The sequence below is a fragment of the Simochromis diagramma genome, unplaced genomic scaffold (assembly GCF_900408965.1).
Source record: "Simochromis diagramma unplaced genomic scaffold, fSimDia1.1 OVJJ01000802.1, whole genome shotgun sequence".
In the NCBI taxonomy this organism is placed as follows: domain Eukaryota; kingdom Metazoa; phylum Chordata; class Actinopteri; order Cichliformes; family Cichlidae; genus Simochromis; species Simochromis diagramma.
Genome location: NW_024387492.1, coordinates 6426550 through 6454365, shown reverse-complemented (window position 1 = coordinate 6454365; position 27816 = coordinate 6426550). Strand labels below are relative to the sequence as shown.

General features: G+C 40.2%; 1 protein-coding gene across 1 annotated transcript in view; it reads right to left on the bottom strand.

Moving 5' to 3' along the window:
• Positions 1-27562, bottom strand: part of nkain2 (sodium/potassium transporting ATPase interacting 2) — a 100763-nt gene extending 73201 nt beyond the window's left edge. The window contains exon 1 of the mRNA XM_040018276.1: positions 26130-27562. Within this exon, the coding sequence (XP_039874210.1) occupies positions 26130-26183 (54 nt within the window). The 5' untranslated portion in view covers positions 26184-27562. The remainder of the gene's footprint in view (positions 1-26129) is intronic.
• Positions 27563-27816: the final 254 nt, after the last annotated feature.

The following is a 27816-nucleotide window of genomic DNA, read 5'->3' as shown; positions in this document are numbered from 1 at the left end:
GGGAAAATCCTGCTAAGATATTAGTGAATGAGTTAGCCAACTGTAGAACTGTAGTCTCAAAGAAGGCAATCACTAGAGACCTTCAAATCTGAAGTAGCTTGAGAGATTCATCAAAGAAGAATGATCTGGGATTGCACAGGAGATGTTTGTGAGGCTGTTTGTGATATAGCAAAAGTTTATACTAATTTCCACATGAAGAAAATATGTGTATTTGTGGGTTGCAGAATGATTTGTTATTGTCAGTGGTTCAAACTTTGGAACCCAACAAATCTTGTGCCAGTGTCAGGCTTTTGCCATTTTCTTCCAGTGGAAATGTGTGAAACCAGTTAAAGATTCAGGACTGGTGCAGTAGTGGTGGCGATAAGTACATGACCCATGTTTTCATGGCTGAAAGTCGAGGTTTTCATTTACTTCCATCTATTCCTCACTTCATCCTTACATGCTTCTTTGTCCTTTTCTCCCTTCTATATAACCTTGTCTCCCCCTGTCCCTGTCTGCCACAGCTTTATTTAACCATCCATCCATCCTTGCCTCCTTCCATTTCTTCTTTGGACCTTGCCTGGTACGTATTTATTTCTCTTTCCCATCTTATACATCCCTCAGCACCTGACTTACTCCTGCTGCCATCTATCCCTTTTTTTTATTTCTTGCTACATCCTCAGTTGTCCTTCACTAGCTTCCTCCCTCCTTTAGTCCCACATTATCACAACCAGCACTCAGGTTTCCACAGCAACTCTCTCTCTCACACACACATACACACACACACACACACTCAATCAGAGAATCACACATGGACAGCCAGCACCGTCACCTTTGCACACACACAAACGCACACACATATAAATGCATGCAAGCAGACGGGCACTTGCCACTGTAATCAACCCCACACATGCAAACCGGCACACAAACATTACAGCTCTGTTCCCCTTGTTCCTGTGTCTCTCGGTTGACACACACATGCACACACACAAATGCGCACACACTCAGATGTAATCACCGTGAGTGCTGAGAGTGCAGTGCAGAGGTGTGAGAGTTCTAAAAGCTACCGCCTGCCATCAATCATAAAATCCTTTCTGGGGATTGGACAGCTGACAGTGTCGGCATTACGCATCGTCTCCCTTTATTTCAATCAATCATGTCCTCCGCTGCAAAAAGGCCTACAGATTGCCAAATGATATTGGCTTGCTTTCATCAGACCCGATGAATGATTATGTCGGATTCAGGGGAGTGATTTGCTTTGTGTTCATGTTTGTACGCTCCATGGGGTTTTTTGTGTTTCAGAGAAACTTTTTTCAAATTTACCGCTTCAACGTGCAAAGGCGCGGGCTGTGTAATAACTACCTCACACTGGCAGACATGCTTCAAGACGATTTAGCCAAACAATTTTTTATCATAAAATGCAGCTGCTAATGTTGGCAACGCCACTGAACGAACACGGCGATACGTACGCAGCTTGATCTTTGGTTTCAAAAGCTGCGTGTACAATTAGCAGACCAAGAATCTGCTGCCAAAAGTGGCACATAAAAAAATATTTAAAAAGCAGCCTATATTATCACATCCTCTGAAACTGAGCAGAGTGGGAGGAAAAAGGTGAGAAGGAAAATTTGTAAATATAGAAAATAACTGAGACTATGCTCAGTAAAAAATAACAGCACAGCCTGTTGGGTTACCATAGAAAAAGTGACGTGGATTACATCCTGACAAGCAACCTGTTATATATATATATATATATATATATATGTTGCCTTTGAAATGGTTGCTTCCAAGATGGGGGACCATCTGCATCACACACACACACTCAATCAGAGAATCACACATGGACAGCCTGCACCGTCACCTTTGCACACACACAAACGCATCTGCATAGTGACTTTGATAGAAGACTGCAATAAGATCGAGTCATTCTGCTGTCAAACTTAACCATGCAGTTAGTGGGGTTAGGTTAATTGGTAATTTGAAATTGCCCATAGGTGTGAATGTGAGTGCGAATGGTTGTCTGTCTCTATGTGTTAGCCCTGCTGCAGACTGGCGACCTGTCCAGGGTGTACCCTGCCTCTCGCCCTATGACAGTTGGGATTGGCTCCGGACAAGGATAAGCGAATGGATGAATGGATGGATGGCATTCTGCTATCAGATTGTGACAACTGGGGTCAAGTTGGCAATTACATGCAAGCAGTTTGTGATAATATGGCAATTAACAGTTTTTGCTCCATACATACAGATAAATTCACATTAAACAGAAATTCATATTAACTACTTACATTCAGCACCTCACACAGTAGATTTGTCGTGTCTTTCTTAACTCTCCCCCCACCAGCCATGGCAGATGGCTACCCCGCCCTGAGCATGGTTCTGCCAGAAGTTTCTTCATGTTAAAAGGGATTTTTCCCTTCCCACTTTTGCCAAGTGCTTACTCATAGGGGGCTGTCTGATTGTTGGGGTTGTCTCTCTTTTATTGTATGGTCTTCACCTCGCTTTGAGGTGACTGTTGTTGTGATTTGGTGCTATATAAAAAAGCTAAATTGAACATGAAATGGAAATTCTTCTACGAACAGTGATCCAGTTTGAGCAGCACAGTGGTTTAACTGCAAAATGACATAGGCACTGGGCAACCTTATATAAACATAACCAGAATACAACCAATTGGCAACAACCTGAGTCGAGTCCCCTATTACACAGAGATGTGTTGCAGGAGACTGACTCAGATTGATTACAATGTGTTGGCAGTATGTCTGTCGGCAATTATTTGCAATCTGTCTGAGTGTGCAGTCAATCTGAGTCAGACCCTAATTGTTGGGAGACAGGTTGCCTTCTACCAGGAAAGCTGTGCAACTGCCGAATGCAATGCCATCCCACTTCTACTCTAGTCCGACAAGATAATAAACATTTAAAATAAATTATTATGGAAGCCGATCAATAAACTGCTGGTACTGTATCAGTATAGAACTGGAAAACTGGTACATCCAGTTCATCAGGGATTGTGACTGCACCCCTAAAGGCTGTCCAATTTACCCAGAGCACATAACCGAAGTTCCAAGATCCAATCCAACCGAACACTGGGGATAGAGAAAAGGACTGAACTCCTCACATTTCACAACTCAGTAATGACTGCACTGTCTTTGTCTCTGGCAAACTTCAATGTAGCACAGCGGCGTTACATCGATGCTTGAAGTTTAAGGGCAGGAAGATGGGAGGGTATAAGTGACTCTGACATGTAAGATGGTCTAAAACAGTAATGTGAGTCATTTAACATTTTCTCTCTACACAAGACTCCCCCACACAGAGACGCTGAACACTACTGCCACCATAATGTCTGTTACATTCAAGAGCGCACTGAGCTCCTATTTTGGTGAGACGTGACTGCAGTTTGGCTGATATGCTGATACGGAGCCGGGCTGCGAGCTGACACTGTATCCGTATCTCACTTTAGCTGCCGTATTCAAAAATACAAGAGATTGGCAGATCTGATTACTGTGTCTGAGTGTGTTTGTGTATGTGTGGGTATGACAGTAAGAGCAATAGAAGGCAGTAGTTGGTATGTGTGTGTGTCTATGTGAAAAGGAGACGAGTGGAGCCAAACCAAAGGGCAGGTGTGTAAGGTAATAAGACTAAATCAATCCATACTTAGAGAGAGGAAGAGGGAAGAGGAGGGTTTTGAGTGGTGGAGGGTAAAAAATGATTACAGGTAAAGATGAAAGTGTAACACGCTGTGCTCTTACTGCTCTCACACATTACGCCTCTCTGTTCCTTCAAGGGATTCAAAACTGAATCAAAACTGTTCTTCTGTCGTGCCTTTAGGAGTCATGTGTGAAGACTCTCTGGATTCCTACTGTTAACATATCAGAGGAAAGTACAGAAAAACTGCATCTGCATGTCTGTGTTTACATGCCGGGTAGGGCATAGATATGAGTCTGTGCCCAGCCTGACAGTGTGTGTTCATTTGTGTGTAAAGAGAACAAAGAGCAAAGTAACATATTTATAGATCAGAATAATGGCAGCTTTTGGAGAAGTGACAGAAGACCTTGGCAGGCAGCAGTAAACATGTGACCCATATCAGATAAGACAGCCCCTGTCAAAACTTCTGTGCTCTTTTTCATGCAACAAAAACAGCGAGGCTAACAAGAATCAGCGATGCAAAATGATGTTTTGGCTTCTGTTTTTTAATCACAAAAGTGCTTGTCAAAATGGAACCAATCTGCATGCCTGAGTATTTGAAAAATGTGAGAATCACAAGGAACAGAAGAGTAGTTTTTACAAGGTTTTTTTTTTCTATCAGAGTTGTGTATAGCTGGTGTGTTAATTAAATAATAATAAGTAAGATTAAACAATGAGATGTTAGTTAATTAGTATGAAATATCCACCCATCCACTCCATTATGTTCTTTAACACTTAGGCTTCAGTCACCCACAGTTACAGGGCCACTTCCCATCTGAGCTTACCCCAATGCAGCTATACTTTTAGGTCAGGGGGGTGTTTGGGCCCAGACATTAGACTGATATTGCTATTTAGTAGGGGTGGGGGGAAAAATCGATACTGTGTAGTATCGTGATATTTTGTTTGCTAATAATGTATCGATACAGGGACAGCAGAAATCGATATTTTGTTACAAAAACGTTTTTGTGGACTGGAACATGCTCTGACTTCAGAGCATGTTGATCCTTTTTCTGAGCAAGAATCCTGACATTCCTTCACTGTCCAAATGTGTTTAACTTTTTTTTTTTGGCAGCAATAAACATGACAGTTTACTTATTTTAATTTAAGACATGTTTTATTTTAATTAAGTTTAAAACTTTTTTATTTAATGTAAAATTATATTTTGTTTTAATTTACTTTCAAATTCTTCAGTTGCTGAAGGGGCTGCATAGTTTTCATAAATTGCATAGTTCAGAATAGCTATAATTGTACCAGATGGTTGGATTCAGTTAAGTTGGACTAGACTGTAATACAAACCGTTCAGTTTGTCAACAATAAAACTGACTGAAATGAGAGAAAGACTGAGTGCGAGACTTTGTTATTAGATAAAATGAATATTGATAAAGTTTACCTTTATGTACAGAATCTGAATATTGCAAAATATTTTTAAAAAATTGCAATAATATCGTATTGTGCGTTAAGTATTGTGATAATATCGTATCGTGGGATGTATGGTGATTCCCACCTCTACTATTTAGCAATAACCCTGAGATAACATCACTAAAATACATGGGCAGAGGTTTTGTCTTAAAATGAGTCTCCCATCCACCCATTAACACATCCATCCATCCATCCACCCATCCATTTTTTTACGCCTATCCAAAGCCTGGTTGTGGGGGTAGTCTCTCTCCACGAGGCATCCTAGTCACATGCCCAAACTACCTCAACTGGCTCCTTTTGATTTGGAAGAGTAGCGGGTCTACTCTAAACCCCTCTCAGATGACTGAGCCCCTCACCCTATCTCTAACAGAGAGGCCAGCCACCCTTCGGAGAAAGCTCAAGTAAGAGCAAGATCTGATTTTGTTGTGTGAAACTGCCTGTTAAGACAGCTTCTTATTTACATGATTTTCCGAATGAATTCATGTGATATTCTCTTTATGATAAAAGCCTTAATGCTTCTAATGCTTCTCTCTAGTTGCCTAAAGCAACCACCTCCTTCCCATCAACACTGGGTGCACTCAGTGGCACACGTATTGCATAAGTCATATGAGATGTGTTCATTGTATATTTAGAATTACTGAATGATTAATACTTCATTTGCACAAGAACTGAACAATCCGCATCACTACTGATCTGTGTGTGCCACAACAGGGGGTGTGTGAAAATGTATGCAGTCTCTTATTCTATGAAAAGACACAAAAGATGTAGGCAGGTTTATGAACTCTGATTCTTCTGTGCATCGAGCCTCTTAACCTGAGCAAAGTCTACAGTGATCAAATAATGGTAAAACATTAGCAGATCAGCTAAGGTCAAAACTATCTTTTCCAGGAGGCCTTGCCCAGTTTATTTCCAACCTTTGGTTTTATTGTTTGTGGATAAAGTTCACTCGCTCAAAACTGCCAGTTACTACATTAAAGGAAAGTCTCAACATAAAATATTAGACATTTACAAATGAGTCATGACAGTTGAACATGTCTGCTTACCCTGTACACTCAGATTGTAGGAAGTTAATTAGTAAAGAATTGCTCAAAAATGCAGTTTCGTTGGAAAACCACTAGAACACTGCAAAGTGACAAATAAGTTGAATCAACTAATCTTTATTCTTTCACCCATGTTCAGTTTTGAAACACCATAGTTGTGGCTTCTCACTGCGATCACTTCTCCTTAATCCAAACCCTCTAAAATGTAAGAGGATGATTGTAAGACTGCAGTTCTAATATCACCTCACTTTCTTAAGGTTCTTTAATATAGGCTTGACTTGCAGCTTTGTTCAGGATTTCTGCCGAGAGAAAAATCACATAATGAAGAGCATACAGTTGAATGCTGCTGTGGAGAAAGGAGAAAATCAAAGCAAAACCCTGCATGTGGAAGAGGTTAGGGCAGGGGTGTCCAACTCCAGGCCTCAAGGGCTGGTGTCCTGCAGGTTTTATATATAACCCTGGGTCAACACACCTGAATCAAATGATTAGTTCATTACCAGGCCTCTGGAGAACTTCAAGACATGTTGAGGAGGTAATTTAGCAATTTAAATCAGTTTGTTGGATCAAAGACACATCTAAAACCTGCAGGACACCGGCCCCTGAGGCCTGGAGTTGGACACCCCTGGGTTAGGGTATGCAGATGGGTTGATACAACATCAGATTTGAACACATGTGACTTTGACCATAAACTCGAAACTCGAAGCTTTACTGTTGAGGGTGGGGAATTTAAAGTAACCACACTGCTCAACTTTTTATTCATTAATTTATTTATTCAGAGCCAAATACTTTTTATACCACTTCTTTTATACGATTACTTTAGGTACTTATTTTCCTGGGACTAATAATATTAAATATAATATAAAATACAGAGTTACTGTAGGAAAATGATACATATCCTTGACTTGTATTTAGATCATAACACTGAACTTTTGCTTAAAGATGAACTTGCAGGTTAGTTTTTCTTGAAAATAAAAAGTTAAAAAGTTAATTAAGTTCTACACATTATACAGCACAAAGACAGTAAAATTCAGATGATGTTCTATGACATCACATATGGTTGTAGGCCATGCGTTATTAGTAAATGGCCATTTTTGTTATCTCCTAACACAACATTAGCTCGGTTAGGAGGCCTGCACCAAAAACCTCATTGTGGCTGCTTTGGTTAGTAGCAGACTGCTGTGGTCACTGATAGTTTACTCATTAGCAACAGCCAATGAGTAAACTTGCCTCCTCCCGATGACATACAAAGACAGGCAGGCACATAGTCCCTCCCCTCACTAACAAGTAACAACACTGAACACTTTAGGAAGAATTTCCCAAAGTCAGTAAAGCTCCCATTTTAACAACACTGAAGTATTAAACCATTATCATAAATGCTAACCTGACCAGTGCACGTGGTAACATTAGCCATTTCACTATTAGCAATTACATGGTAGCAAGTTTAGCTGTCTGTTATCATTAACATAATGCCTAGCGGGCTGCAGTTAGATAAGAGCAGAATACTTATTGCACGCTGCTAGAATTTTGTGCCGTGACAGAACGGATTACGGACACGTGAAGAACCTGGCAGATTGCTGGCTGTGCAGAGCAGCGGGGTAACTGTAGATGAACTGAGCAGAGTCCAGAGTGTGGAGAACTAATCCGAGCAAATAACGAGTGAAATCCAGAGCAGAGCTGAGGATGTGAAGAGCTGCAGAGTGATGTGAAGCAGTGAGAACAGTGAATAAGAGACAGGCTGCAGGCAGATGTGGACGAGATGAAAAAGTTAACTTTTCTACTTAACTTATTAAAATGGGTTTCTTTTTTTGTTGAAGCCAGCTGTGAGGTTTTTCACAGTGAGCGCAATGAGAGTAACTTTTCCATAATGCTGCATTCAATAAATGATTTAGACGTTAGGTATTGTGTTATTTTACCTTTACACTCTGTGTGTAATGATCTGTTTTTTGTAAAACGAATAAAACCTCTAAACTCAATCCCGACTACTTATTTTGTTTAAGATAAGTTAAGATGTGACTTCTTTGCCATTACTTCTGTTCTTACAGAATGGGATCAAAAGTTTCCCCATAGTATCGAAAATGGTATCGAGAATTTTCTAGTATTTTCATGGGTATCAGTATCGAATTTGACATTCTAATATCGTGACAACCAGCAACCACTCACCTACCAGTTGGCACTCAGTTCGTGTAACATGAGAGCCAAGCTCTGAGTTTTTTTTTAATGCATATATAAACTTTTTTTCAGAAAAATCTAGGTATTGTTTAACTTTCTTATAATTTTATTTACTGAGGTTGCCAACCTGCTAGTCGGTCTTTAATTGGAATCCTGACTGCATGACTTTTAATTCTATGATAATATTTCTACTCTGATTACTGCTTTTATTTATTTCCTCCACCCCTGCTCTTAGTAATACTTACTGATTACTCACATTTAAACACATTATCTAGTCGGGTGTACAGAGTAGCATGAAGGGCCTTAAAGTGCTTGATTTTATTCTTAAATATAACTTTAGTAAGCCTTATTACTATTAGAGTCTCCAGACAGTATCTGCTCCATTATAACAAAGTCAATGCACAACATATTTGGCTTTCTGTCTGCCATCTATGGTCTTTACTAATAACTCTGCACTATTAAAAGGTCTATTCATTCCTTAATCATCTGTTCATCCATATATCTTGGGTATCCATACATCATCGATCCATCCTCTCTTGTTATCATCTGTTCTTCCCCTGCTGCCCCAACTCATCTCTCTCTCTGCCCTCTCTACATCTATTCATTCATCCAAATCTCAATCCCTCCATCCCAATATCGATCCATGCACACAAACATTCATCTATCCACTATGAATATATCTATCCAACCATCCTTCCTTCCTGCTCTCCCTCCTTCCTCCCTTGGCTCCTTATCCCAGTCGAAAGGCTTCTACAGCAAGACTTAACACGCTCCACTACCTCCCCGTCCCTGCATGTGAACACACACACACACACATACACACACACACACACACACACACACACACACACACACACACACACACACACACACACACAAAGGCAGTCCCTACAGGATGCAGACTCAAAGACACACAGACATCGTTTTCACAGCTCCCTGAGCAACTCAAATGGCCCGGGAGACTCTGCAGAGCAGCAACAGAGAGAATAAAAGAGAGAGTGAGCTTGAGAGAAAGATTGAGAGACGCAGAGAGAAAAATTACAAGACAACAAGGCCAACAATGACACAGAGAAAGAAAAGAGTGAAACAGCATAAGAAACCAGAGGAAAGACAAATGGTGAATATGATAAAAGAAGACGTAGCAGAGGTTTAGCTGCAGCCGATAAGATAAAGCTTTCAGGCAATATAACAAGATGTTTTATCAGGAGTAGGTTTGTTGCTGTTGAAAGGATGGTTACATTGTTGGTAGAAAGAGAATTCGCTTCTGTAGAAAGAAGAAAACATCTAAATTGAATTTTCATCACTTCCTTCTTGTAACTGATTTTTTACCTTTTTTCATCTAAATATTGAGCGCTGATAACTCTAGTTTCTTCTGTGCAGAGCAACTTCCCCCAAAATCCATTAGACTCGACCAAATACCAATGTCACTCCGAAAATATGGTTGTTTTCTCTCCAAATAGCAGTTCTTAATCTGACACCAGTCGTATCTCCACATTATAATTATGTGAAATGAAGCTGGAAGCATTGCTCTGCAGCCGCTCGCCATTATAATTCAAGCACTCCTTTGATGTAATAAGATCAAAACGACTGCGCAGGCGGAATATCAGGATTCACGGTAACAACAATAGCAACAACTACATCAACAGGATATGAGTTCTCTGAGAACAATAGGGAGCGTTTCACCTTGAGGGGTAAATAACGATCCCGGAGCAGCAACGAGCAGAAAGTCAGCAGCACAACAATTTGGAGCGCTTTAAAATGAAGCACAGAGAAGCAAGTGTCTGTGGCGGCCTGTCTGTCTGCCTGAGTGTAAATATTGAGGCTGCAGTATCTGACCAAACACCATCTCGGCTCATCCGTCAGCGGTGGTCGTGCACAAGGTCAGCTTCCAGCGCCGTCGATACGGATCTTGGCAGCTCAGCAGGCACGCCCGCCTGTGATATCGCTCGCTCAAATCCAGTACATGACCTTTGTTGCCTGTCGTCGCCTCACTTTCCTCTCGCTCGCCACTGCTGAGTGTCGATATGAAACCGGCGGCAATTTTCAAAGATGGGGTCAGGACTCAGGAGTATGATGCAGGGAGATTGAAATTGGCCACCAGATTGCTCTGAAGAAACAACAGCAATCCAATATAACTGGCTGCAGTGGCCTTCCTAGTGTTTTCCACAGCTGCAATTTAAGATGAAAGGTTTGGACAATTACTTTGAAAATCTAGATCTATAAGTGCACTCGCTAATGTTCTGCATTAAAGGAAGCTTTCAAGGATTCTAAACATTATTCACCATTTGTTGTTTTTCCTCATGCGCTAAAGGAACTAATTTGTTTGCCGAGGAGTGATGTGAATAAATATCATTGCAGACTAGTTTTGTGCTCAGCAGTGAGCCACTGTGAACTTTGCTGTTCCTCGCATTATCTTTGATACATTGCCTCTGTCTTTCTTGTATTGTGTATGAAATAATCACCTCTGGTTTTAAAAAGGAAAAACCTGGAATTAAAATGTATGTTTCAAGGGAAACAGTGCACACTAAGGACTTTCAGTTAGAGAGTTTCCAATCATTCTCCCCACAGACAATAATAGCTGACTCACAGATGGAGTGTTTCTTTGTCTTGGATGACTATGAAATTCTCTGGCTCAAATCATAAGTAGAAAAGCTACATCAATTAAGCTAAATCAAGCAAGAGAAAAAAAAACCAATGAGGCAAACGTGTACAAAATATATATAATTGGAGCACCAAGAGATGTACAGTTTCCAACTTTAGGTTTGTCATATTCAAGTGCCACCAAATAGCTTTTTTCCTCTCCACATGATTTTTTATTACCAAAGAACTTTGGAAAAAAGCATCTAATTCTGGCCAGTTGTGACTGGTTAATGATCAGCAGGGGCTTAGATGAACTGTTGCTAATTTTAGTTCATTAGATGTTCGGCTGGAATGAGCTAAAAATATATTATGGAATCAAGAATCCTGAGTCCAGATGAAATGTTGTGTCGAGCCTCGTAGAGGGTTGTTCAATAAAGACATCTCAATACTGCTGATGAAAACCTGTTTTTTACTGTGAGCAATTATTAATGTGTTTGAAAAAGACACCAAAAGTAAACATGAACAATACAGGATTTTTATGACCAATACCAATATTAGTCATTTAAAGGTCTGATATGCTGATATACTAGCCAATATTTTCTTTCTTTCAGACACACAAACATAAGCAGATTTCCATAAAATTTGTTATGTGCAGTGATTTACGTACTTGTTTACAGTCTACTCGAATGTGCTTGGATCAGCTGGTTGTTGTGTTCGTCACATCCCAAGTTACCAACAGGGGAGTCCCTGACTATGGAGTGTAATCACACAATAACATGTTTGAAGGTTTTGCTCCTGTCTCTTTACTTTTTAAAATTTAACTCATCAACGAATATGAATACTGATACTCATAGCAAATAACTAATACTGGGCGATAATTAGCCAAATAAATCTATTTATTATTTGTTCATTTCTATTCTTTCTGATCTGCTTTTAATAAATTCTTTAGATAAATTAAGTCACAATTAAAACACACATACCTGAAACAATACACCCCCAGAAATAAGGAACATAATATTTTTCTTTCTCTCCAAAGCAGCAAATACATTTTGTCCTTATCTGGAGTAGTGTCACTGAAAGTCTATTTTTCCACCAACCCCTTTTGTTTTAGTACTTGTATGTACAGCTAAATCTAGCATATTGAACGATGCACAAACTTAAGTGCTCATAATGACGAATTTCCAGTGTTCCCTTTGAATAAAAAAACAAAACATAAACTAGATGAAGATCTGAATCGTTGTAATTAAAATGGTTAACTGAGGTTTTTCTTGCAGCTTGGAACGTTCAAATTTTGAAAAGTGGAACAAAAAATTCAAAAGAGTTAAAATGATCCAGTTTTATCTGAAAGCTTTGTAAAATTGCTGTAGCTCCAATTTGCACCTCTGACAGTCTTCCTCTCCATCGCAACAGTAGAGAAACCAAACCAAATGATGGCCAAACTGCTGAAAACACATGCTTTCCCCAAAATATTAAAACTGAGGCAAGTGTGTTTCTGTGATGAGCACTGTTGATATGAAAAAAGAAAAATAAGTGAAGAAAAGAACCAACAGCCTCCTCCATCTCACTACTTTTCCACAGTAAATGTCACGTGTTTTTAACGATGCCAGCAGAAAACATTTTGTGCTATAGTACAGCGTGCTGCCACATGAACGTACACAACAAACCCACCACACAGTGGATTTCAGTTTTGGTTTGCAGCTGTGATTTCACAATATGCGTGTCAGTATCAGTGAGACTACAGAACAAACAATCCAACTGTGTAAGAGTTCAATTTAAAGCTTCCACTGAGCTGTGCAGGAATATAGATTGAGTCAGCTTTTCTAAGTCGAACAAAAAAAAAAAATCACTCTTTACTGATGCCATTCTTTCACACTTTCACAGACTTTGTTATGATGACAACGTGAGCTGATACACTATCATTGTGTTGCACTCCTTTTTTAAGCCTCCAAGACGTGTTATGTTCGCAACTAAGAGAAGAACCCTGCTTTTTACAATAACATTTTTTTCATATGTATATTTACAAACAGTTTTGGTCAGAAGTTTACATCCACGCATCTTGGTCATGAATGTCATGGTAATTTTAATCATTTTTTTGAGCTGTTCTTTTTCTTAATGTTACCACCGGTCAGGGTGGAATGATTTCACAGCATAGTGTGGGAGAAATATTTATTTATTCCCCTGCTGAATTTGTAACTCTGCTCATTTAAAAGAAATGAAAACTCTGTCATTTTATGCTAGTTTTATTTTAACAGAGAGCTTCTGGAATGGCCTTGCCAAAGCTCTGACCTCAATCCTATTGAAAAGCTGGGTCTGTGCTAGGAAACCAATCAATTTAAATGAACTCCACCAATCCTGCCAAGAAGAGTGCTCAAATATCCAGCCAGAATTGTGGCAGAAGCTTGTTGATGGCAACCAAAAATCTCTGGTTGAGGTGCAACTTTCTGAGGGACATTTAACCAAACATCAGTCACAGTGTATATATATATTAGATCCTGTATGGATTACACAAAATCCAAAATAAATTCAAACTTTTATTAATTTATTAAAGATGTATGCTGTACATTAACCCATTTCACCATAAAAAAAGAACAGTTTAAAATAAATTGTTAAAAATTACCATGACAACAACTTTATATCTCGACATAAATCAAGCTTACTCCAGCTGTCGTAGGGTGAGAGGTGGAGTATACCATGAACAAGTCGCTAGAAATGTTTATGGCCAGTTGGTTATGAGAGTCACTTGCTTTATTAAGCAGCTAAAATCCAACATTTTCGACTGTGCTCACTGGCATAATGACTTTCACAATAAAGTCGGCTGTTGCATTTGTGATATCACTATGTTGCTTTGTTTTTTGTCATAAGGCATGTTGCAGGAAAAATTGCTTGAGACTCCAACATCTTGCATTGTGCGGCTAAACAATGAGCTGTGCACTGTGTGAGAATGGCACTGTGATCCGTGATGTCACCTGCCATTTGTGGAAACATGCTTTCGACACAGTTTGCTGCTCTGCTTCTTTATTGGACAAAGTTATTTTGCAATAATTCTGTTTATATGTTTTTGTCCAGCTCTATGACTGAGAAAGTGTTTCTTTCGATTTCTTTTAGAAACACTTTACATCAAGTGGCTATTGAACATCGGACCTGACGACGACATTAAATTTCAGCATCATCAGGACTCATCACCTGAATGTTATTTAACAATAACTGGCAGGAATTTGTGCCTGTGTGATGTATTCGCAGTCTGTGGCTGCACCTTGCTCCCACAGGTCTACTAGCATTAGACTCTCATCTAAATCTGGCAATTAATACAGTCTTAGACTTTAATTTAGAAATCCAGCAAAGCCTTCTAAAGTAAGATGCTTAACATGCTAAGGCCTGTTTAAAACAGTATCTACGCATTGTTTTTGTGCTGATATTAGTGTTAGCATTTAGCTCAAAACACAGGTGTGGCTAAGTAGTACATCCTTCCAGAAGATTTGAGTATGACTACAGATACTTTCAGAGGTGTTATAGTTTCTCTGAAGCTGCGAGGGTCCACTTGTGTCCGAGTGATTCATGCTGCTCTGTTTGTATGACTGCGTAGAGTTGTCTGGGGAGACGGGCACTAAAGTACAATGCACCAACTACACAGTCGCTCTTTGAGAAGACTTCAAGTGGACTTCAAAGAAGTATAACAGGAAGGACTACGCCTCTGTGGTGCCTGCAGCTGTCTGTGTCTGCAACTGTAACATACAGAGTATAATCTACACTTTCTTCTTGCTATACATGCTGAGTGAGTCTGCATCTCGTGAACTAAGTTTTAATAATGTTTAAAATATTTGCTATTCAGTAAACTAGTAGATGTAGTAGCTTTAGCTTAGAATCTAGACAGAAAGCAGGGCGACATGTTTCAACCTTTCAGAAAATATTTATCAAAAAGAAACATGTAAATAGCATTAAAAGGCTCTTTTATGTTGTCCACGAGACTTCTTCCCTTAAATCAACATAAGCAAAGAGATGACTGGTAGACCACCACAGAGCACCCACACATTTTCCATTTGGTCTTAGTCCAAACCTTAATGAACTAAACAAATTTTGCAAAATGATGTTCTGTTTGGTGACAGCTATTTAATAGACTTCTTTGGCTAATGAATGGCTCCACAAAAATTCGTCCCACATTAACAACCAAATAGAAAATTATAGTCCAGGTGCTCACCACTTGAGTAAAATTACTTTCTTTCTAATTTTCACAGCACTAAAATTCCAGAAGTTAAAATTTCACATTCATTTTGACAACTTCAGTAAAATGTAAGTATGGTGCTGCATCCATCCATTTTCTCAACTGCTTATCCAATTTAGAATCGCAGGGGGGCTGGGGCCTAGCCCAGCTGTCATAGGAGAAGAGGCAGGGTACACCCTGTGTAAGGCAGTTAGGAATGGACCCAAAGATGCAGCGTACAAAGGCAAAACTGGACATAAATGTGGCTTTATTGCTGAATTACCAAATACAATAACTAAGTTAGTCACAGGGTGCCTAATCTGCATCTACTAATAAGATTCAGACCGACAAAATAAGGGGAATGGAGGGAGGAGACAGACACAAGACTAGAAGACACAATACGAAGGTGAGAGACAAGGGACACAGAGCAAGAGCAGGGGACCGAGAGAAAACAGAGGAAGCAAACAGACACAGAAACAAGACTGGGGGAACAGACAAATAACTAACAGGAATCCAGAAACAAGAGGACAGGGAACACTTAATAATGAAATACTGAATAACAACAAATACAAAATAATAACTAAAATAAAGATAACAAACTAGAAAAAACTTAAACATTCCCAAAACGCAAAACCCTGGGTCACAGACCAGGTACCATGATACCCTGGATATTTCACAGGGCTAACACAAAGAGACAGACAACCATTCACTCACGCTCACACCTATGGATAATTTAGAATGCATTCCTTTGTGAGTACTGAGTACCTGAGAACTCGACAAAAACCCACCCAGGAACATGGAGAAAACTCAAAAAGGCCAGAGTCAGGCAGTGAATTTGAACCCAAAACCTTCCTGTTGTGAAGGGACTCTGTTGCTACCTGTTGTTAGCTACAGCTCAAGAATGTGGAGCTCATCAACATCAGACTACAACTGAGTGGAGAGACAGTTGAATGGGTCAGTAAAGAATGAAGCAAAAAAACAGATATACTATAGTACATATATACTATAGAAGTACTACACTAGTACAAAAAGTATTATTTATTACTGTATTGAAGAAGGCGGTGGTGAGCCTGCTGGAATTCTGCTGGAACTACTGCAGTGTTACAACAGGCCACCTTGCTTCCGCCTTAAAGTTATTTAACATAGCTTAAGCGGTCATTTGGTGTCTAAAGGATGAGCCTTTAAAACAATTAGGCATTTGGTGGATGCAAGTAAGCACAAATGTGAAGATCAATGCTGGAAACAAAGAAAGGGAGAGGTAGATATGCTGGGTGTTAGGGTTTGGCTGTATAGGAGGCGGAGGTTCTAACTGAGTAATTAAAAATATCTGCTTGAACAGAGCTGATCCATTGTCTGACCTAAGATAATTTGTATCACACCACAGTGCAGAGTGCCCTGAAATCTGTTAGTGAGGTTGACTGTCAGTAGCAGTGTAATTATGCTGGGAGAGTTCAGTTACTGCAGATGTAAGTCTCACAGCAGAAAAATTACTTCTGCACGGTTGCAAAAAATACTCACAATATACGCACTATTTCTTAGTGCTGGTTGACTGATCTATTGTTTTCCTGTCTGTACCTTCATTATACTGTCTGCACATTAACTGGACTGGGATAGCTTATATAGGTTATCATTAGGGGTGCAACGATACACAAAATTCACGGTTCGGTTCGGTTCGATACTTGGTGTCACGGTTCGATATTTTTTCAATACAAAAAAAATGTTCATGTTTTTTTAATTTGTCATTTATTAAAATTATAAATATATATTTTACCTCAAAAGTACAGTTTTTAAATTTAATGTTGCTGAAACAACAAAATAATTAAATGTAAAAAATATATATATCTGATCGAGAAATCACTCATCTTTGGAAAAGAGAGTTTATTACAGAGAAAGGGCTCTTTCCAAAATAAAAGCTACACTATACGCTTCTTCTGGGCTATATTCTCAGCAGCATATTAAACATATCAGGTCCCCATAAGGAGAATCATGTGCTAACGGCTGTCTAAATGACTCGGTTAAAGTTTGTAGCATGCGTGCTTGTTGATTTGTCTGCTTCCACTTGTCTTCGCACTAGGATGATGTCGGCGTAAATGTGCAGTCATATTCGTTCTGTTCCCACTAGTGCTGTCAGCGTTAATCTCATTAAAATGAGATTAACGCCATAACGCGGCAAATCTCCATTAACGAGTTACCGCGGATCGCCCCGTGCGTGGGGCTGGACGGCGTCAACACGTTAACAAGCAAACTGCGCTAACGCAGTAGTTCCCACCAATTGAGCATTGCGTGGCAAATCCGACATACTGTTTTACTTTTGTCCATGACGCGCTTACCATCAGGGTCATTCTTCACATGAAAACCAAGATAGTTCCAAAGGCCACATCTGAATGAGGGTGGGGGAGGTTCAATTTGCCATGTTGCAACGAGCTTAGCTTCTGTCTTGCTAGCTTGCGCTGCGCTCAGTGGATCTGCACTGACAGTGCAGCCTAGGTGGAGTAGTCCAACGCAGATCCACTGAGCGCAAAACACAGACAGCATCGTCAGAGGAAAAGTTGATAAAATAAATAAAAAAATTTGTATTGTTCGATACATATGCGTACCGAACCGAAAGCACTGTATCGAACGGTTCAATATCGATACGAGTATTGTTGCACCCCTAGTTATTATGTATCTGGTAATAATCTGCTAGTTCAAGTGTGTGACTTCAAACAATGCACTCAATCAGACTTTGCATACACAACATGGAACTGACCACTCAGTAGATTAGAAAGAGCAAAAAACCTATTGACATACTCGATACCCTATATCAAAAGAGTTTAGAAATATGTCACTCTTTGTTAATTCAGTTCAATTCAGTTTTATTTTTCATTATATTGTGCCAAATAACAACAACAGTCTCCTCAAGGCACCTCATATTAAAAGGTAAAGACCCTGCAATAATAGCGAGAAAACCCCAACAATCACACAATCCCCTATGAGCAAGGACTTGGCAAGAGCGGGAAGGAAAAACTCCCTCATAATAGGAAGAAACCTCCAGGGGGGTGACAGCCATCTGCTGTTGCCACTCGGGGAATGAGGGGAGGAAGACAGGACAAAAGACACACTGTGAAAGAGAGCCAAGCCAGAAATAATAATGAATAATTATTAAATGTAGAGTGATGTGAAAGGAGGTACACCCTGTGTCATGATGCTGTGTAAGGAGTGAGTGGAGATGAAACCCTTAGTGCATCAAGCCACCATCAGCCTAGGCCTATTGCAGCATAACTAAGGTAAGGTTCAGGGTCACCTGATTCAGACCTAACTGTCAGTGTTATCAAAAAGTAAAGTTTTAAGCCTAAAACGTAACCTTTTGCACACAGCATACCTTCACAGAAAATCACAGAACAGAAAATCACAGAATGTGACACTATCATTCATGAATGTATGAGCAATACAGATGCAGCTTGGATTGATCTACAAGGACTGAGATTCAGTGTGGGACTGATTTGGCACACTGAAACTACCTCATCAGATCAGTGAGTGAAGACTTACTTTGTGTTCAGACTATTGAAATACAGTGAATGAGCTGTCAGTCAAGTACCTGGCCAAGGTGTGATGGCCGCATTCTTGCAAGCAGAGCCAGACAGCGAGAGGAGGTGGAGATAAAGAAATGAAAATGGCCAGAAAGACATACACACAGAGGGTGGGCATATATAAAAAGATGGAGACCCGGGGCAAGGGAGACTGACAAATTAGAGAGTGTGAAAAAGAAAGAGCGACAGAAAATCTATAGACTCAGAGCTGAGATTGTGTGTGGCCTTTGTTGAAAGCAGTGTTGTACATAAAGGATAGGAAAGCCTTTTTATCTCGCTGAGTTGCTGCGATGAGGAAGGAGGTCTGAAGATTGTTTGTTGCCAAAGAGCAGAGCTCTGTTCACTTTGAAAACTCAACCCATTCTAAAAGTGGATTTTCTTTAAAATGCTGAAAAAACCAACAGCGGGAGATGGTGCACACTACAAAATAGTTGCAACTAAAGATCACTAATAAAAAAAAATGGGATATACGATACAATCAAACTGAGTGGGAGAACATTTTTGCCAAATTGCAATGCTGAAGTGAAATTGACTGCTTATATCAATCTACAAACCAGTTCTGCTGAAGTTATTAAGCCAGCTTCAAGATAAAATGAGTTCTATTAAACTCCCAAAACATCTTGGTTAAGTACTAGTTTCTGAGTTTTGATGGTTACAAAGTCTTTTTTTTTTTTCAAACATGTGGTGCACATGCTGAGATACCATTTCTGCATCCATTTTGCAGCTTCTAAAAGGTAAATTATTCAGTATGTCCCTCAGTGGTGGAAATGTCACATGATCGTACTGTCACAGTAAGATAAACACTGCCTCTGATAGCCTACAGTCATTCTCTGCATAACCTCATTCCATATAAAACTGTAGTTGCAAAATTACACAAAAATACATGTGTGTCTGGTCAAATGTTTCAAAAAAAAAACTTCAAATGAAATGGGTGTTGTTGGCAGCAAGCTAAAATGGGTATTTCATGCATCATATGACTTTTCTTCCACAGAAAATGATCCCTATGAGCGCCACCCACTCCAGAGATGTTATCAAAATCAAATGGTGATTAAAAATGAAAAAGATGATAAAAAATATACCAGTACTACAATAACTACTGTAAAAAAGACAAGAAATGAATGCTGCAGCAAACCCTAATCTGGTGCTGTAGCACACAGAGCGACATCAACATTCAACAATCAACATTTTAATTCCAATTAAATATTTTATGTCTGATGTCTTGCTCTTTGTTGCTGTTTAATTCTAAGGTGCTGGGACGCACAGCTCAGCTTTGAAAGCGCTGAACGCTTACTGTCCCACAGCCTCATAAAGGAGACATGAAAATAACTTTAGTTTGCCAGGAGATCAAAGTCAAATATTCTTGGTATGTGCCTTAGTATCTGCAATTCCAGTCGTGTAAAAGAGAATTTTTTTTAAGAAAAAGCACTTACCTCAGTTTCTGGGAAAATTTCTTTTAGGTTAATGTTCTCCTGTTGTGACAGTCTGAGAGATCAATTACATTTCTCTGGATTACCAGTTATTATCTCACTATAATTGTGCACTACACTGAATTACAAGCCCATCATTTTACTCCATTACCTCAATTCAATTAACGTACACATCAACAACATAATTACCGTTCCATCAACATTAACACCCACCGGCCGACTTCAAAAGCTCGACTGAACCAGCCAATGGTGGGAGGCCACGGTTGCAGTCCTGTTACCCGTCACGCCCTTAGATAATTTAGTCATCACTTCTGTGGCAGCAGCTGATGGTTGCTGTGGGCTGTTATAGCAACATAGACCTGAACCATCGCCACAGGCAGTGAGTCACCAGTGGCATGGCATGTATCTGTGTGTTTATGTTTGTGTGTGTGTACTCGATGGCTGTTTTGTTCAATTCAGCTGTATGATCTTCCTCTTATAACACAGCTTGCTCACAGCACCATGAAACTTTATGCATGTAATACAACATGACAACGCTGTTGCTACAGGCTCATTAGGACGCCACTTTTATAGTCAACAAGACTTTATTTTGAGAAAGTCTCTCATTTGCTCATTTTTTTAGTCACTAGAGACGACAAAACCACTTTTGTCTTTAGAATAAATCTGCACTCAACAGCCACATTATTAGATACACATGTTCAGCTACTTGTTAATGCAAATATACAATTAGCCAGTCATTTGGCACCAACTCTAGGCATTTAGGCATGTGGACATGTTGAAGAGGACCTGCTGAAGTTCAACTCGAATAGGGAAGAAAGGTGATTGAAGTGACTTGTTGGTGCCAGACGGGCTACTCTGTTTCAGAAACCACCGCTCTGCTGGGATTTTCTCATATAACCGTCTCTAGGGTTTACAGAAAATTGTCCAAAAAAGAGGAAATATCCAACGAGTGTCAGTTGACTGGGAGGAAAAAAATGACTTGCCTTCAGAAGAGAATGGCCAGACTGTTTCGCTCTGACAGTAAGGGTACAGTAATTCAAATAACTACTTGTTACAACCAAGGTATGCTGAAGAGCATCTCTAAATGTGCACAATACATTGAATCTTGAAATAGCTGGCCACAGAAGCAGAAGACCACACCTGCGGCCACTCCTGACAGCGAAGAACAGGAAATCGAGGCTACACCATATTTGAATTGGACATTAAAAGACTGGAAAAATGCCGCCTGGTTTGATGAATCTTTGTTTCTTCTTGGTGATGGTGGTGTAACGGTATGGGGGACATATTCTTGGTACCTGTTGATCATCTTTTAAATGCCACAGCCTACCTGAGCGGTCATGAAGGAACCATGGCCGTCCCTTTGTGACCAGGGTACCATCTGATAGCTGCTTCCAGCAGGATAACATCAACATGTCACAAAGCTCAACTAATAAAATAATTTCCTGAAGATAGCAAGTTCACTGTACTTAAATGTACAAAGTAAAAAGTAAAGGGTCCAATGAGTGTATATTACTTTTAATTGTGCTGGTCTCTTTGTCAAGTAAGCGTTTGTTTTGCTTGTTTTGTCTCTTTTGTAATTGTAAAAGAAAATTGTAGCTTTTGCTGTTTTTTTGTTTTGTTTTTTGTTTTTGTCTTTGTTTGTTTTTTGGAGGGGGAGCAGCCAAATCAAGGGATATGACGCCATCACCTTGGACGTAATTACATTTTACGTTTTTTTTCTTTAGAGGTTACTTGATTCACTGAGAATATAACCATTTATTCAATCCCCCAAAGTCAATAGTCCCTTTAGCTTTACTTACTAAGTGTGGCTGTGAGGAAAAGAAAGAAAACGATTTAGACTGGCACCGAGCGCTATCAGAAAAGCAGCACACTTTTTTCTTTGAACTGACTGCTGACATTAAATTACACATTACTAATAAAAGCAAGACCAATGAAAACAATCAGGCAAATATATACATTTGGCTGATAGAATCAATTAAACTCTGCACGCTTTGACGTCAGCTGTGAAGTAGACATATCTCCAACCTGGATCATTGATCTCTGCTCAGGTGTGGCGACATCAGCTTTTAGCAATTAACCTAGCTAATGAAGCAGGGGGAAAAACTGCTGCTAGGAGTTACATAAGACATCAGTTCCCCTATATAAGACACACTGACCAGTCAACCCGATATTGCACCAAAACTTGCAACAGACATGCCGGTCCACTGTTTTTTTTTTTTTTACACTTTGGAGAGGCAAAGCGTGAAAAAGACATGGTGGAGCGCTGTGTCTATTACATGTTTTGCCGTGATACTGGGTTGGACCAGTGCTGCTTCCTACTCTACAAGCTCCCCAATTAGGCGGAGGCTCACTTAGCAAAAACAATTACTTCTAACAGGGGGGCGTCTGAGGCAGGGTAAGAGGCTGTCTTTAATCTGTGGTCAATGTGGTTAACTCACAGCAGAGAGGACTGAGAGCAGCGTGCCTTCTGGTGAGGGAACCGCAGGAATGAAATATCTTCACATGTATGTCTTTGAAGAGTGGAAATGAGCACTTTTTGTGATGCTTCACGAGCCCTCTGCTCCAATAGCTGCAGATGCTAACCGTGCATGGCCAAGCTGAAACATACAGTAGTGTTAGACCTCCAGCTCATCAGCTGGCTTAGCTATTACAACGGTTAACAGAGCAAAACATGTTGTTGACTATGGCATAGCATTAGTTCCACCGCATTAGATACAATGACTATCTCTGTGACAGCATCTCATTCACAAGCACTCTCTCTCTCTCTCTCTCTCACACACACACACACACACACAGAGTCACTCGTGGCCTTTATTTCACACAGGGAAATACACAGCATCCCCATTTACAGCACAGTGGTGTGTTTCTTCGCGTACAGTGTGTGCACCGCATTTGGTAAACTCGTCGGCATTCTGCTGCGGGCGTGTTCACTTACAGAACTGTCTTTATTTGAATGGAAACGAGCAGAGCAACGTCCTATTTCACAGCACAATAGGCCTACAAGCACACGCTCGCTCAAAGAGGGTCATGCACATAATATCTTTATGGTAAATTGGATAGTTTTTTTTCTCTATATTTTCCTTTTGTATTGAAAACAGAGTGCTTCGCGCTGCCGCTAACAGCTTCCTATTCATCATCACAATAGCTTTTTACTTTTGCACACACTCACTGTACATGACTGCAAAGGCTGCAACAGCCAAAGCGTTTCACCTCATGTTTATGCATTTCTGTTCACATGCGTGTTCACTGTCCCATTCTATATCATAGCCTGTCTTTGGCTACCATACACGCGGCAGACAAAAGCTCCACAGCGAGATCCTCTAACAGCAACATTTCATAAATCTTTAGAAAATGCAGGATTTATTCTGTGATGAGTGGTACCGCTTTGCCTAAAGGGAATGATTTCCTTTATTTCCCCGGGTTAGCGTCTGGAGAATCTTTGCCTGGAATTATTGCTCTGCTGTGGCTGTTAGTCTTATAGCTACTATGTACAGTAGCAATAATAATCCTTTAGTTTAAAATGTAGCTAGAATGAGCAGCTTAAATATAACAGTATTAGAAAGAAAAGTAAAGGCATCTACTTTCCCACAACTGGGGATCAATTAAAGTCATGCTCTCAGTTTAAAAAGTCTGTTTGAGGACTTAAAAGGGAGCCATTAGAAACAGCGTTTCTTTTTGTCTTATTCTTAAAGGAACATTTTTTAATTACAATCTCCAAAACGGAACTTTCACCACCAAGCAGCAGCATTTTAACAAGCAAGTGTTTAAATGTTTTAGATGTGTCCTGCTGTCCTTTTTGGAACTGTTTCTATACAAACAGTGCCGTCTTTGCCTCCTCCAGCCGATCTTCACGCACAGTCACCCATGCAGCCCCTTCAAGTAGTTAACGTTCATAAGAGTGAACAACATTTTAGGAGGAATTTCAGAGGTCAGTAAAGCTCCCGTTTTACAGCACTGAATTATTAAACAAGTATTGTGAATGTTAACCTAGCCAGTACACATATTGGTGCTACCTGTTTAACTGTTAGCAATTACCCAATGGCCACATTATGCATCTGAAACCATTAATGCAGCAGCTTGTGGACTGTAGCCAAATAAAAGATGAATATTTCTTGCAGCAGAACGAATACCACACTTCATCCAAAGTTTATCTTTAAATTTTCTTTAATGCTCTTCTTTTACAACAATTAAGTTACTTACATATGGTAGGTATTATGCTGTTGGTTGTACCCTTCGTTTATTATGAGTAATACATATATAAAATACATTTTAACTTCATGGTCTGTAGTGAAATTGTCTAAATAATTTATAAAATAAGTAAAATCTCTAAAATTAATCCTAAATACTTATTTTGTTAAATCAAATTTATAATTGGGGAAATTAGTTGAAAATTAACAAGTTAACTTTTTTAAGATTTTTAATTGAGTCTTCACTGGTACTTCTGCAGTTGCACTACTGGGTCAAAACATTGCCTTTGGTTTCAAAAGTGGCATCAAGTATCGATTCGAATATTGTCTTGGGCATCGGTATTGATATTGAAATTCTATTATCGAGTCAACCCTAGTACAAATTGGTATTGGAACGTACAGCCAGGTCCTACTAGAAATTCCTGATTATCTCTTCACCACAACACAGCACTCAGTCACTTACAACATAAAGTTTGTTCACGTTCTTAATGCCCTTCCTGACACCAGCCCTCGGTGGTCTGGAAGGGCATCCAATGTAAAAATCTGCCAAATCAAAGCTGCACAGCTACCTGTTGTGGTGACCCTTTGTGAATAAACGGAGGAACCAGAAGTAGGATTTAACTGTTTCGCTTGGAAATTCACAATAAATACCTTTAAGCTGCCAAGAGTAACACAGATGCCGTAGGTACAAGTTGCAATAACACCAAGTGGAAAAATGTTTACATATCGCTCAACTTTATTGAAAGAGATGCGATGCAAACAGTGGAACGGCCTTACCGAAGAAACAACAGCCTATATTTATATTTCCTATAGTATCCTCCTAACTAAGGTTGGGCAAATAGACTGTATTCTTGTACACACACACACAGATATAAAACTACGAAATGATAAAAGACAAAATAAAATGCAAAAGCTGGGTTTCCACAGGTAGTTTACAGGAGATTTATGTGTAGTGACTTTATATAGTGGTATACAGAAACCAAGGTGGCAACAAGCTTGTCACAAACTAACCAAAACAAGGCTAAAAAAGCCTGAAAATCTAATCAAATTTAATTTAAAAAAAACAAAACAAAAAAACGTTAACTGAATTCCAACAATGTTTATTCACATGCTACCTAAAAAAAATGTTATCCACTTTGCCTGTTTAATAAGAAATGTCATGATCTACCAGCAGGTCACCCACATTAAACCATTTGGCAGCTCTTGCTGCTTCATTACATCGTTCTGCTCCTGGGAAAATTTTTCCTCATATTATGCAGAAGCTACAAGACAGAACTAATAAAACTGTTTGTGCTGCTCCTCACACTTCCTCACATGCATGCACACATACACACCTACAGACCATCCCTCCTCCCAGTTGTCTTGCCTGGCACCAGTTTCCACTGACACAGATGGTGTAAAAGAGAGATACACCGGGAGACAGACAGACACAGAATGGCAGCGTCTGATGCTGCAACCTTATAATGGGTCTTTACCTTCTTTGCTTTACATGTACCTGCTTCATATATCTATCCATCTGCCATCCACCCATACCTCGTTTCTCTACAGTGCCTCCATCTATCACCCTCCACCTCCATCAATCCCTCTATATGGACTCTTAGTACAGCCTCAGAGCTCCAGGCAACAGTATTCATCTATTCAGTCCTCATATTCGTCATTCAACATCATTCCTTGTATCATGACCTTTTATTAACTTCTGAAATGTGACCTTTGAGTAATCCATCTCTCCCTCTCTCCAGCCACCCACCTCTCCTCCTGCTCCACCTCCAGATAAAGATGCCTTTTTTTCTTCTTTCCCATCAGAACCTGTCTGTTTGTGGAGCTTTTCAAAGATTTAACCCAGACTTTCCTCCCCTTACAGGATCAATAGTAACGTAAACACTCACCAGCTGCATGCCACAGATGAAGGCCAAGGTGCACCTGCCACTGCAACACCCCATGATGTCCTCCTGGCTCTCTCTGGAGGTCCACGTGGAGCAGAAACTCCCCAAGATCTCTCCTTCAAAATCCAAAAGCTCCCAAAGGGCCGTCTGGCTGGCCTCCAGCCCAGGTAGAAGCACTCCCTTCTCGGGCTCAGAGGACAGGGTACCAGCTCCCCCCTTGTACTCTCTGGAGCTGAAGGGAATGAAAGGCAACTACTTAAGCCCGTAACAGTACGTCCTTTGGGGAGGGGAATGATTCAAGTCCACAGAGCTGGATATGTAGATAAACCCTCTCCAAGCCTCAGCAACTGAGGGCACTTTAGTAGCCTGCTAAATCAGCTGCATTTCAATACATGTGACACAAACGAAGTCAGATCCAGCTCCTTCATTCATTCATCCAGCAGAGGTTACAGCGACTTTCCAGTGATTTCTACACAGTTTGCACTTGTCCAGACATCACCTGCGATCACCTCGATTAGTCGCATCATCATCACCATCATCATCACAACGCTGAGCACACTGGAAGTGACACAGTCCAGCACACCAGCAGCAGCCACTTAAAGACACTGAAGGGCTGGGGGGGGAAGAGAGACGGTGAGATTAGATGGATGTATTCCCCTCCAGATTAAATCCCTCGTTTAGTAATCCGATTAAGAGCCACTTGCATTCGTGTGAGTGAAACAGCCTAATTTGTTGTAGGGTGGAGAAAACAAGCGAAAGTGGTCCCTGCCTCTTTTCACACAGGCGAGCTCCTCTCCTCTCAGGGGAAGTAACGGACATGTAGCGGCAACATCCTTCACCAAAAACCGCGTTTTATTTATTTATATATTTATTTCAAATCTCCAACACTTAGGTCCCAAACCTGTCTTATATCTTCCGATAGCTGTGGTGTTTTATCCAGTGAGAAAACGGTCATTGATAAAAATGTTGTGAGGTGTCAACAGCCGCTGGAAGCTGATTTCGGGGGGCGCTTTTTGGCTAATGAGTCCTCCTCCTCCTTCGGTTCATCTCCCCATCAGATCCATGGCACAACTGCTGTCTTGTCAAGCCCGTCAGCCGATGGTTGTTTCAGTCGGTGCTGTCTCCGTTACTGCCAACGCGTTTATACAATGTTTTTTTTAAAAAAAACAAAAACAAAACCAAGAAAACAGAAGAGCATGTCCAAATTTCATACACAGAGGGAAGGGGTAAATTTTCAGGTCGAGGTAAGTCTCCAAACGTAAAGCATAGTGTGTGGTGTGAGCGGGAAAAAAACGGCTAAGTTTAGTTGGTCGTCTCGGGGTTGTCTTCAAGGAGTGAACAGGGAAGACAATGAGAACCGGGATGGACCAACGGACCGAGAGAGACAGCCGAGAGAGGAGCGTCTCCCGCCTGCCATCTGTCAAGTCAAATACCTCGGTACAGTGGTGCTGTTCCGGTTGGGGATTTTCAAAATAAAAGTGGACATAATTGGCAAAACTTTCACTTGCCATTAATTAAGTACACGTAGTTATTACCAGGTTGGCCTCTCTCTTGCTTTTAGTACTGCCTTAATTCTCCACAGATTCAAAAAGGTGCTGAAAACATTCCTCAGATTGGGTCTGGATTGACATAATAGCATCACAGACCTGCTGCACATCCATGATTTGAAGCTGCAGTTTGAGATGATTTG